General features: G+C 42.5%; 1 protein-coding gene across 1 annotated transcript; it reads left to right on the top strand.

The window, feature by feature from the left end:
- Positions 1-9,406, top strand: kif28 (kinesin family member 28). Its single transcript, XM_040011503.1, has 21 exons — positions 1-96; positions 206-360; positions 437-548; positions 627-694; positions 848-990; positions 1,068-1,189; positions 1,323-1,413; positions 1,593-1,653; positions 1,962-2,085; positions 5,906-6,041; positions 6,136-6,254; positions 6,370-6,477; positions 6,567-6,659; positions 6,855-6,995; positions 7,095-7,165; positions 7,241-7,375; positions 7,608-7,774; positions 8,026-8,120; positions 8,208-8,340; positions 8,474-8,607; positions 9,074-9,406. The coding sequence occupies exons 1-21, from the start codon at positions 1-3 to the stop codon at positions 9,230-9,232; spliced, it is 2,463 nt and encodes an 820-aa protein (XP_039867437.1). The 3' UTR covers positions 9,233-9,406.
- The last annotated feature ends 1,601 nt before the right edge of the window (positions 9,407-11,007 follow it).

Here is an 11,007-nt window from a genome sequence, read left to right as displayed (position 1 = left end):
ATGGAGCAGGGGACGAGGACTCGAACCACTGCCGCCACCCACATGAACGCCAACAGCAGTCGATCGCACATGCTCATTATCCTCCAGCTCAAACAGGTAAAGAGGTTCTGTGCACACTTTTCCAATTTCTTAACATAATTAATACAAGAACAAACATATGTTGTATAAATCTACATTTATGTAAGTGGCTGTAACTTCCTGTCAGATCTTCTCTAAAGAGAGCATCACGAAGCAGTCCAACATAAACCTGGTGGACCTGGCTGGCAGTGAGCGTCAGCGTTCATCGGGGTCAGAAGCTGATAGGCTCAAAGAGGGCACGGCCATCAACCTGAGCCTCACCACCCTGGGCAATGTCATCAGGTGACCTGCTGTTTGACTTGATTTACTTTGCATTTACTTTAGTATTTTTGACACTCTTCCCTCATCTCTCCTCCAGCTCCCTGGCTGATGTTGCGGTGGGGAAGAAGGTCGTGCATATTCCTTACAGAGACTCGGCCCTCACAAAGTTGCTGCAGTCTGCACTGGGAGGCAACAGTCGCACTGTTATGGTATCGGACACTCATTTGATACGAGGTTGAGTCATTGGAAGATGCTTTTAAAGTAAATTGAATATATTTGTTTTTGAGATTGCCACATTGAGCCCTGCTGATATCTGCTATGAGGAGTCTCTCTCCACTCTGCGCTACGCTGAGAGGTACAATAAGCACTGTAAAGTCTTCTGGATATTTCCCTTCTGCTCTATAAGTAACATATTTAATATACGTTTTATACTTTAGTTCTTTTTGGCCTCTCCTTTATGTCGTTCTACACCTAACTTCTTGTCCCACCACCTTTTCCACTTCTTCAGGGCAAAGCGTATCCAGAACCGTGCAGTGGTGAACGAGAGCCCCACCGAGCGTCTCGTTAAAGAACTAAAGGCAGAGAACGCCAGACTGTTGCAGCGTCTGAGCCGTCTGGGCCAGGAGGGACGCAGGGCGAATGACGAGACCAGTAAGAATCAGCGTTTGAATGCAGCAGAATGGGATTCAGAGCTGTTGACAGGTCGTCTCGTATCTTTGTGTGTTCAGAGGAGCTCCGTCAGCTGCTGACCCACAATGAGCTTCAGATCAGAGCCATTCAGACTCTATGGGAGCAGCATGTGCAGGAGGCCCTGAAAGACTGGGAGCAACAGTATGCTAACATCACACAGGTGCATGCATAGATACATACGTAGATGCAGACATGCAAAACACACAAGCAAAGGCTGCACATGCATTTGATGGAGGTTTTGTATGTAGTGTCTTTAAATGGATGTTTCTTGTTTCCCTCGTCCTCACTGGCAGGAGAGGAGGATGATGCAGATGCATCCCTACATCCTGAACATCAACGAGGATGCTCAGCTGTCAGGGGTGGTGAAGCTTTTCATCCAGGAGGGTTAGTCCATCTGAATCTCTCTGTCTCTGTGCCACGAGATGTATGGTTCTCTCCCTGATAGAAGAAGCTACTAAAGGTGGACAATACCAGATAGTTAAATAGCTTAAACAGCTTAATGTAACAAACATGTCCTGCAGATTTTAACATGTTTGGTGAAATGTTAATCTTTTTATCTTTAGGGGAATGGGACATCGGACTGTGTGACTCCTCCCCACGGTCCATTTGTATCAAGGGTCTAGGGTGAGTTTGCCATCATTGCAAAGAATAAGAAAATTGTCTTTTCATCTGTATGCATATACACTGATGGGGTCTAAATATTCTTTACATCAGTTTTCTGTCTTACATAAAATTGTTTGTGAGGGGCAGCCAATCAAAAGCTGTTAAAGGCTGGGTATCCATAAAATGAGAGGAGATCCATTAATAACATAAGTAAGGATTATCTTGATGTGTGAATAATGCAAACCGACTGCAGCAGAGTCCAATACTAAAAATATACGGAGCTGGGAAGAAGTCGGATCAGTCCCCTTTTTTGTTTTTATGTGCGTTAGGATCCAGGAACGTCATGCTGTGTTCAGGAATGAACAGCGCAGGGTAACGCTGACCCCGATGACAGGAACAAAGGTTATTGTAAATGGCAATCCTGTTTCCCAGGCAACAGAGCTGCAGCACCTGGTGGGTCTTGACTCAAACCTCAATTATATGATGTGGTTGTGTGACATGCTGTTAAAGTATACACTATATATATATATATTAGGGGTGCAACGATACTCGTATTGATATTGAACCGTTCGATACAGTGCTTTCGGTTCGGTATGCATATGTATCGAACAATACAAAATTTGTAATTTATTTTATCAACTTTCCTTCTGACGATGCTGTCTGTGTTGAGTGCTCAGTGAATCAGCGTTCGACTACTCCGCCTAGGCTGCACTGTCGAGCGCAGATCCACTGAGCGTTCAACATAGACAGCATTGTCAGAAGGAAGAGCGCAGGGCAAGCTAGCAGACAGAAGTTAAGCTCCCCCACCCTCATTCAGATCTGGCGTTTGGAATTATTTTGGTTTTCATGTGATGTATGACCCTGAAGGTAAGCGCATCATGGACTAAAGTAAAACAGTATGTTGGATGTGCCACACAATGCTCAATTACATGGGTGGGAACTAGTGTGTTAGTGCAGTTAGCTCATTAACGTGTTAGCCGTCTAGCCCCACGCATGGGGTGATCAGGGGTAGCTCGTTAACGGAGATTTGCCGTGTTGTGGCGGTAACGTCATTTCAACGAGATTAACGCTGACAGCACTAGTGGGAACACAATGAATATGACAGCACATTTACGCCGACATCATCCTAGTGCAAAGACAAGTGGAAGCAGACAAAAACAAAAAGCATGCATGCTACAAACTTTACCCGAGTCATTTAGACAGCCGTTAGCACATGATTCTCCTTATGGGGACCTGGCATGTTTAATATTGTGGCGAGCTCAGACAAGGAGGAGACGGAGGTGTCGTTTGGTCTTGCTTCCCGTGAGCTAGCCAGGGAGCACAGCCGTTTATTGACATCTGCAGAAGAACACTGCCACTAGCTAACTGCTCAGCGCGGCAACCGCATAGCAACAACGACAACACACAGGGCGCCCTCTGACCCCGGAAGGACACACCGTCGCAGCGAGAGGGCGTCACCCGTCACTATGGCAACATAAACAAAACGTAACTGTACAAACAGAACCCTGAACAGCCCTGACCCGCTACATAGCCCCCACCTAAGGGGTCAGTCGTCCCCGACGACCCCATTACCCCACACAAAGTCCTGCAAATGTCCAGGTGCCTTCTTTTGGCACACCGGCCGGTCACGACCGGCGGGGGAAAAGTCACTCGGGTCAGAACATGGGGTGCCACCATCATCCCACTTCTGACACCAATGTGGCGAGCTCAGACAAGGAGGAGACGGAGGTGTCGTTTGGTCTTGCTTCCCGTGAGCTAGCCAGGGAGCACAGCCGTTTATTGACATCTGCAGAAGAACACTGCCGCTAGCTAACTGCTCAGCGCGGCAACCGCATAGCAACAACAACAACACACAGGGCGCCCTCTGACCCCGGAAGGACACACCGTCGCAGCGAGAGGGCGTCACCCGTCACTATGGCAACATAAACAAAACGTAACTGTACAAACAGAACCCCGAACAGCCCTGACCCGCTACAATATGCTGCTGAGAATATAGCCCAGAAGAAGCGTATAGTATTGCTTTTATTTTGGAAAGAGCCATTTCTCTGTAATAAACTCTCTTTTCCAAAGATGAGTGATTCCTCAATCAGATACAGGGCTCGCAAAATCGCTAGCCCGACGCCCAGGGCTAGCGATTTTTCCAGTTGGGCTACCAAAATCTATCTCTGCCCTGCCTTCGGGCTATTGTAGGAAGGAAAAATATATGTCAATGCTTTTGCATTCTTTCGGAAATGTAGCTGGGTAATTATGTCATTGGCATCGGTGAGCCACTGTCAATATGTGACATATTGAAATCGCGTTTGAATTTGCGCTTGTGTTTTGCTTTCACTTTGCAATCGCTGGAACTGTGTATAGAGAGCGACAGCACTGATTGGTGAGTGATGATAATTTGCGCACCAATTCCTCTGACATCGTCTTATCAATCGTTAGCTTACTATGCAAACATGACAAGTGAAATCTCCCGCAGCAAGCTTAAACATATGAGAGGTTGATCGCGCAGAGAATCGCTGACCGTTATGTGAGTGTGTGTAAAAGCAGCAGGATATATATTTTAGTTCTGCTGAGCAAAATAAGACAGGTCAGGGTGAAGAAGTGACAGCCAAAGAAAAGCTTACCACAAAACGGAAAAGTTATGACAAATCAGACTATAAGGCAAAAAGAAAGTGCAGCTTTATGGTTTCATGGACAAAAGAATTTCTGTGGCTGCAATATGACGAGCTATATAACCGGGGCTGCACATAAGTGGTCCGCAGGTGCGCATTCGCAGTCAAAAAAACAAAAAAACAAAAAACGCGCACAAGATATGAAGTTGCAACGCCTGTTTGCATACATAAGATTTTCTGGAGGAGGACAGACATTTGTTTAAAACTCTTAAAGATGTCGAAGAAGCAAGCTCCTTTAAGCAATTACTTTGGTGTTCCTCCACCTCCAAAGAAATGTCAGAAGGAGTCCGAACCACAAAAGAAGCACGTATTCTCGGAAAAGTAGTTGCAGGAGGTGAGCTGGCTTCAAACAAATGATGAACGCACAGAGATGTGGTGCGGAATGTGCCGTGAAAATCCCACTCTAGCGGACAAAAACAGTGCATTTTATATGGACGCAAACGTGCGTTGCAACTTCTTATCTGGTGCGCGTCTTTTATTTTGACAGCGAATGCGCACATGCAGACCACTTATGTGCACCCGTGTAAATAACATAATGTTCTGCCGGGTGTGTTGTTGGTTTTCTCTCGATTTCTGAGTCGACAAGCGCCTTTGTTACTGGGACCAGTCATTTTAAGAAAGGCCCCCATTAGAACCCATGAGAAATGCAAGAAATGCATTATTGCTCAGTCTGCAATATCTTTCCCAGTACAAACACCAATTGCAAATAACATACTAAAAATAAACCTGAAAAATCTGTTTAGAACAGCGTACTATGTTGCAAAGAGTGAACTACCACTGGCAAAATTTAGCAGTCTTTGCAAACTTCAAAAAGCAAATGGCCTAGATCTTGGTTCCACTTGCCTCTTACCCGTGACTTCAGTGGAAATTTCAAATTCAGGATCTGACACAGACTGATTCATGTCCTACACAGTTCTTACAAGTTCATAGAAATTTCTGTTCAATTAGAACCAAGTATTTGAGTTAATGATTGTAATTTTTATCAATGTTGTAATTTGTTTTTCAAACAATTTTTTGATTAATGTTTTGTTTCCTTTACATATTATACTTTAATGTATAATATTGTAAAGGAAACAAAACAGGAAACAAAACGTCAATCAAAAAATTGCTCTCTTTTTTATTTGGGCTACTTACATTTATTTGGGCTACCAAAAACTGAAGAGTCCCTGCCTGAAGGGCTACCAGGGATTTGGAAATTTTGAGAGCCCTGAGAGATATTTATTTTTTTAATTACTTTTGTTTCAGCAACATTAAATTTAAAAACTGTACTTTTGAGTTAAAATAGATATTTATAATTTTAATAAATGACAAATTAAAAGGCATGAACATTTTTTTTGTATCGAAAAAAATATCGAACCCGCGAACCGGACACCAAAGTATCGAACCGAACCGTGAATTTTGTGTCGTTGCACCCCTAATATATAATATATATATATATATATATATATATATATATATATATATATATATGTATATATATATATGTATATATATATATGTATATATGTATATATATATATGTATATATGTATATATATATATATATATATATGTATATATGTATATATATATATATATATATGTATGTATGTATATTATTTTTTTATCAGGATCGCCTCATTCTGGGTTCCAACTGCACCTACCTGTTCATTGGTTATCCATCAGAGAGATGCGGGGATGACTGGAGTCGCTATGATTACGATTACTTCCAGTCTGAACTGGCTGCAGCTGAGGGCATCCACCTGGGTGAGCGGGAGCGTGAATAACTCCACATGAAGGGCTCTTATTTTTTGAAGGAAACTCACTGAACTCATTATATTATTCATCTGCATGTGTTTAGGTGAGTCCAGTGCTGGATCGAGTCAGACAGACCCCAGTCTGCTAGCTGTCTTCTTTGATTACATCAAATTGATGCCCATGGTGGCTGAGGCCAACCAGATGAGCCAGGAATTGAGCAAGGTAACGCACGGCCTCAGGGTGAAAAATTCTGTATTTAACGTGTTCCTAGAAAGTAAATATCTTTGGTTTCCTGTGCGTCATCAGATTCTGGCCATGTGTTGCATTGTGTTTGCAGGGTGTGGAGTTCAAGCTGGAGATTAAAAATCTGGCACTGTCAGATTCAAAAGGCCACGATCTAGAGAAAGACATCGTTGTCAGAGTCACCTCCAAGGGAACCAAGCAGGTTGGTCTGTCCCTGTATGGGGTGTTTTGTCACTTGTGTAAACTGGAGCGTCACTTTGAAAGATTACAATCTTTGCATGCACTCTGCAGGTCTGGATGTGGTCCAAAGCCAAGTTTATTAACCGCAAGTTTCTGATGGAAGAGGTTTACCAGCAGCATTTGGCAGAGCAGAGCGGAGACAATGTATGTTAGCTGAAAGAACAATGTTGATGTTTGTTGGCTTGTATTTGCCTTTACATCTCTGCAGATGTTTAAGCTAAATAAAACATGTGCATATTCGCTATATTGACATCACATATTGTTAGGATGGTCAGCACTTCCTAAAGCATAAACCTTTCCAGACCAGTAACTCTATTATTAAGACTTTTATTTTTTTAGGAAGTAGCCGGGCTGTCAACAGTAACATTACCCAGAGATAAAGACCCATTCTGGGATCCAATTGAGCCTCTTCTCCTGGGCACTGCCCACCTTTGGCTCCAATCGTTGGCCTTCCGCATCCCCCTGGAAGAGCAGCTAGAGGTACAAACTGATATACTCCATACACACTGGCATCTTCATCTAAAAGTATTTTCAGATGACAGTTAAATAAAGTCAGTGGGTGATGATCCCGGTCTGCAGGTGTTGGGGTCAGAGGGCACAGAGGAAGGCATTCTACAAACACAGCTGGTCCCCTGCTCTTCAACTGGACTGTATGTCACACATGCACAGACACACAAACCTTCAGTGCACAGGTATATCAGTAACTAGACGTTCGCACTTCCCAGCCCTCTGGGTGAGGATGACATCCTGATTGACCCATCAGAGATACTGGGTAGACGACTAGACTTCCAGCTGGTCCTGGATCAGTGTTGTGGCTTACGTTGGATCAGAGAGGCCCGCAATCGAGGTGTTCAAATTGGGTAAGGCACATGTGGCTCGGTGTAGAGTACACTGCATTAAATCCTATTGAACTTGGAGATGGAAACCTGGTATATATTTATTGGCACATAGAGGAAGCTGTTAATAATTTTAGCTTTTGAAAAGGTACCGTGGACTCAAGCGTGAAGTCTCCAGTCATGTCGTCTTCTAAAAGAAGAGAGTTGTGAAATGCTTTCTTCTCTCCGACATTACTTAATCTCCTTACTCTGTTAGTTTCAGGTTATTTGACTGCAGCCAGCCTCTGTACACTCCAGCTGTTTGGCACAACGTGAATCCTCTGCTGGATCACAGAGTCCACTTTGCCTCCCTCCACACCTCCCAGCGTCTGCTAGACTTCCTGCAGAGCAGCGCTGTGGTGCTGGAGCTCTGGGGCCTTCAAGGTGAGGATGGACATTTTTTTTTATTTATGCCTGAAGTAAGTGAACTCGGTGATAGCTATTATAACAACAAGACATGCTCAATTTTTTTTAATGAACCGTGTGGGATTTAAACATTTAAACTGGATTTTAATTTCATCGTGTGTACATTATACATCACATTATTAAATTTCTCATGCAGGTTTAAGAAAAGCCACAGCTGAAATAGAAAGTTTCTTTAAAGATTGCTGCTCAGTGCTTGTTTTCTATCCCAGAGGGCTGCACTCAGTTGAAGTCTTCACTGGAAGGTGTGCGGATGACTGCAGATGGCATCTTCATCATTGATGAGTCGAGTTCAACAGAAAACACAGTGAGTTAGACGTTTAGGAGTAATTGTTTACGTTGACATGAGTTATTTATTGTCTTATTTATTCAGTGTGTGTGTGTTTTATCACAGCCTGTAGACCCCTCAGACCTCAGTTGTTCAGTAAGAGCTCTTCAGCAGGACTTAGATGAACTAAAGAGTGTTAATGAATCACTGAGGAAAGAGAATCACAGTCTGAGGGAACAACTCAACACAGCCAGGAATGGTAACTAAAACATACACGAGTTTGTGGTTTCTATTCCAAAGAACTGAAAAAACTACCACACATATGACTTTGGAAGCTTTTGACTTGCTCTTTCAGAAACACACACACACACATTTCTCTCTTCTGGTTTTAGGTGGCGAGGGTGCGCGTAGTCGCTCGGTGCGTCCCAGCTGTGATGCAGAGTTTGCCCGCGCTCTGAAGGTTTTCTATCACAGCATGACTTCAGTAAGAGGTCAGCTGCAGCGCCTGCGCAGACACAGGCCCAGCGTATGTATTCACGTGTTATCTTCTGTCTTAGCATGAGTTAGTGTTACTACAATGTGGACATGCTTAAAATCCTTAAAATAGTGAATCAGCACAGAATGAAATATTGACCTGTTTCCATGATGCTGTTTTATCACATTATTAGCTCCAAGAGTGAACACTTTTGAGCTGCTGCGTTTAGAAAATTACATCTGTGCTGTAGTTATTTAGCTTATGCCTCCAATAGATGCATGATAACTGAAGCACTGTGAAGGATCTGCAAGTGTTATTGTTGTGAAAACTGTTTAAGGTCTGGCCAAAAGAATTATTGACTTTAAACATTAGGAATATGGTTCTGAGAACGGGAGCTGATGTTATAGCAATTTACCAAAACGTCTGATAAATTGCACTTGAACAGATTGAATCCTGCCCATGGTTATAACACTCCTGTTTGCACATCATGCAGGATGTTAATGTGCGTGCTTTCCAGGAGGAGTCAGACCTGCTGGGGCTCAGACTGTTTGTGGATGAGCAGAGTCATTTGCTGAGAGACTTCTCGGAGCAGCTGGAACAGAGCGTCTCTACGCTCAAACAAGATGTGGCCGCCATCGTCCGCCGGAAACGAGAACGATCAGGAATCTGGTCTTGACCAGGGTTTTTATTTTTTAGGAAAGTATACATTTATGTTGACACTTTAATTTCGCAACTCTGCAGATATTCCGGTTGAGGGTATGAAATGAGCAGAACCAGATTCTTACAAACTAAATTCTTTGTTTGGGTAAATAAACATGACGGGGATCTGTTATGATGTTCCTCATGCTTGTGTTAAAGCTGGAAAAGCCATTGAGATAATGAGGTACCTGAGAGCCAAAAACCTTTCTACTCTTAGCTCTGAAGGATGTCACCGAGAGCAGATATCCCTAATATCTAATATCTAATATCTGAGGCACAGCAGCTCCACTCACTTGTTTTAACAGTCAAATAAACTGAGGGGCTGCAAACGCTCAGTGAAATCAAAAGGGGCTGTTTTGAAATATAAATCATGCAAAGCTAATGGAGTTTAAGAATAAGAGCATGGGGTTAGAAATGAGGCCTAACAGATTAGAATTAGTTCCCATTAATGAACACTACATGGACAGTGGACCATGTTCAACACAGTTTATACATAAAAGTATTCACCATATTTTCTGTAATACTTTCTTACTTTTTGTCTGTAAAATGAGGTTTATTCCGGTGGATTATTCTTTTAGTACGCTTGGTTAACAACAATGTATATGCAAGTCTACTATTAAGAGTAACTACAAGTGAAGTCTGTTTAAAAAAAAAAAGTTTATTAGACTGCATGTATAAGACATCGTTACAGTTCCAAACTGCAAATAAATTAAAAGGCAAAGACAGCTCAAGTTTCAAAATTCACAAAATTCTTACACATTTTTTTTAAGCATCATTAAAAATCCATTGTGTTTTCAAGCTAATGTAGTTCACTTTGAAGCTGTATCACTGGATGACAGAAATCTTCCTCGTGTCTCACTGTGGGGGATTAATGTTAACCTAAGTGAACAAGAAAAAGACGTCAAACAGCTGAGCGAGATCGTCTCTCCTTATGTTGAGTTTATGACATATTTACGACAGCGTCTCTCACTGCAGCGTCTAATTTGGAGGTAAAAAGCACAACGGTTGATGTTTGTAAGCAGTCACAACTTATAAGAGTACAGACAGTTGCTGTAGGTCCAAAAAAAGATTAGCGTGGGCACATTTACAGGAGGAGGCAGATGTGAGGCAGATTAGTCATCACACAGTACAGAATTTATAAAAAAAAAAATCTATGTACAAGAAATATGCAGGCAGACAAGCTGACAGCACGTAGCTGCTCATGAGAAATTTAAAACAAGACAGAGATGAGAGGAGCGAGGCAACGGCGAAAGGCAGAGGATAAGCCTGGCTTCAACTGAAGAGGTAGACTGTGGGATAGAGAGACAGTTACAGATATTCTACTGCGAGGAGAGATTAGATTCTTCACAAATAAGCACCACATGTTATTTTTTATCAGAACTGATCATGTTAGGTTTAGGATCAGTATCTTCCTTTCCAAAAACAGCACCCAGTAACATGAATGTACAGGTGCAGAGAAAGCTGAGGGTCCAGGTGAGGTAGGTTAATCAGGTTTCTAGGATTAGGGACCAAACGGAGCTGCATGAACATGAAACAATATTCATTTCCTTTTGTTCAGAGTAGAAAATAAATGTCAGAGAACATGAAGCACAATGACTGAACATTTCTTTTTCTAATGTTGGACTGTCAGTTGTCTGCACCTCTTTGGGCAAGTTTGAGCCTGAGGAACAGGACTACAGATGATCACAGAGCATGTACAGGAGCAGTTTTGGTGTTTATATAGTACATTGGTGATTATTGCATTTAAAAAAA

This window comes from Simochromis diagramma, unplaced genomic scaffold (assembly GCF_900408965.1).
Source record: "Simochromis diagramma unplaced genomic scaffold, fSimDia1.1 OVJJ01000603.1, whole genome shotgun sequence".
Taxonomy (NCBI): domain Eukaryota; kingdom Metazoa; phylum Chordata; class Actinopteri; order Cichliformes; family Cichlidae; genus Simochromis; species Simochromis diagramma.
The sequence above is the reverse complement of the archived record's forward strand: the minus strand, read 5'-3'. Positions and strand labels throughout refer to the sequence as shown.

What these genes read in the sequence shown, in the direction of transcription:
- kif28 (XM_040011503.1), top strand. Translation starts at nt 1, where the DNA reads ATGGAGCAGGGGACGAGGACTCGAACCACTGCCGCCACCCACATGAAC. An exon ending in TTATCCTCCAGCTCAAACAG is followed by an intron (nt 97 to 205) that starts GTAAAGAGGTTC and finishes ACTTCCTGTCAG; the next exon opens with ATCTTCTCTAAAGAGAGCAT. An exon ending in CCCTGGAAGAGCAGCTAGAG is followed by an intron (nt 6,996 to 7,094) that starts GTACAAACTGAT and finishes CCCGGTCTGCAG; the next exon opens with GTGTTGGGGTCAGAGGGCAC.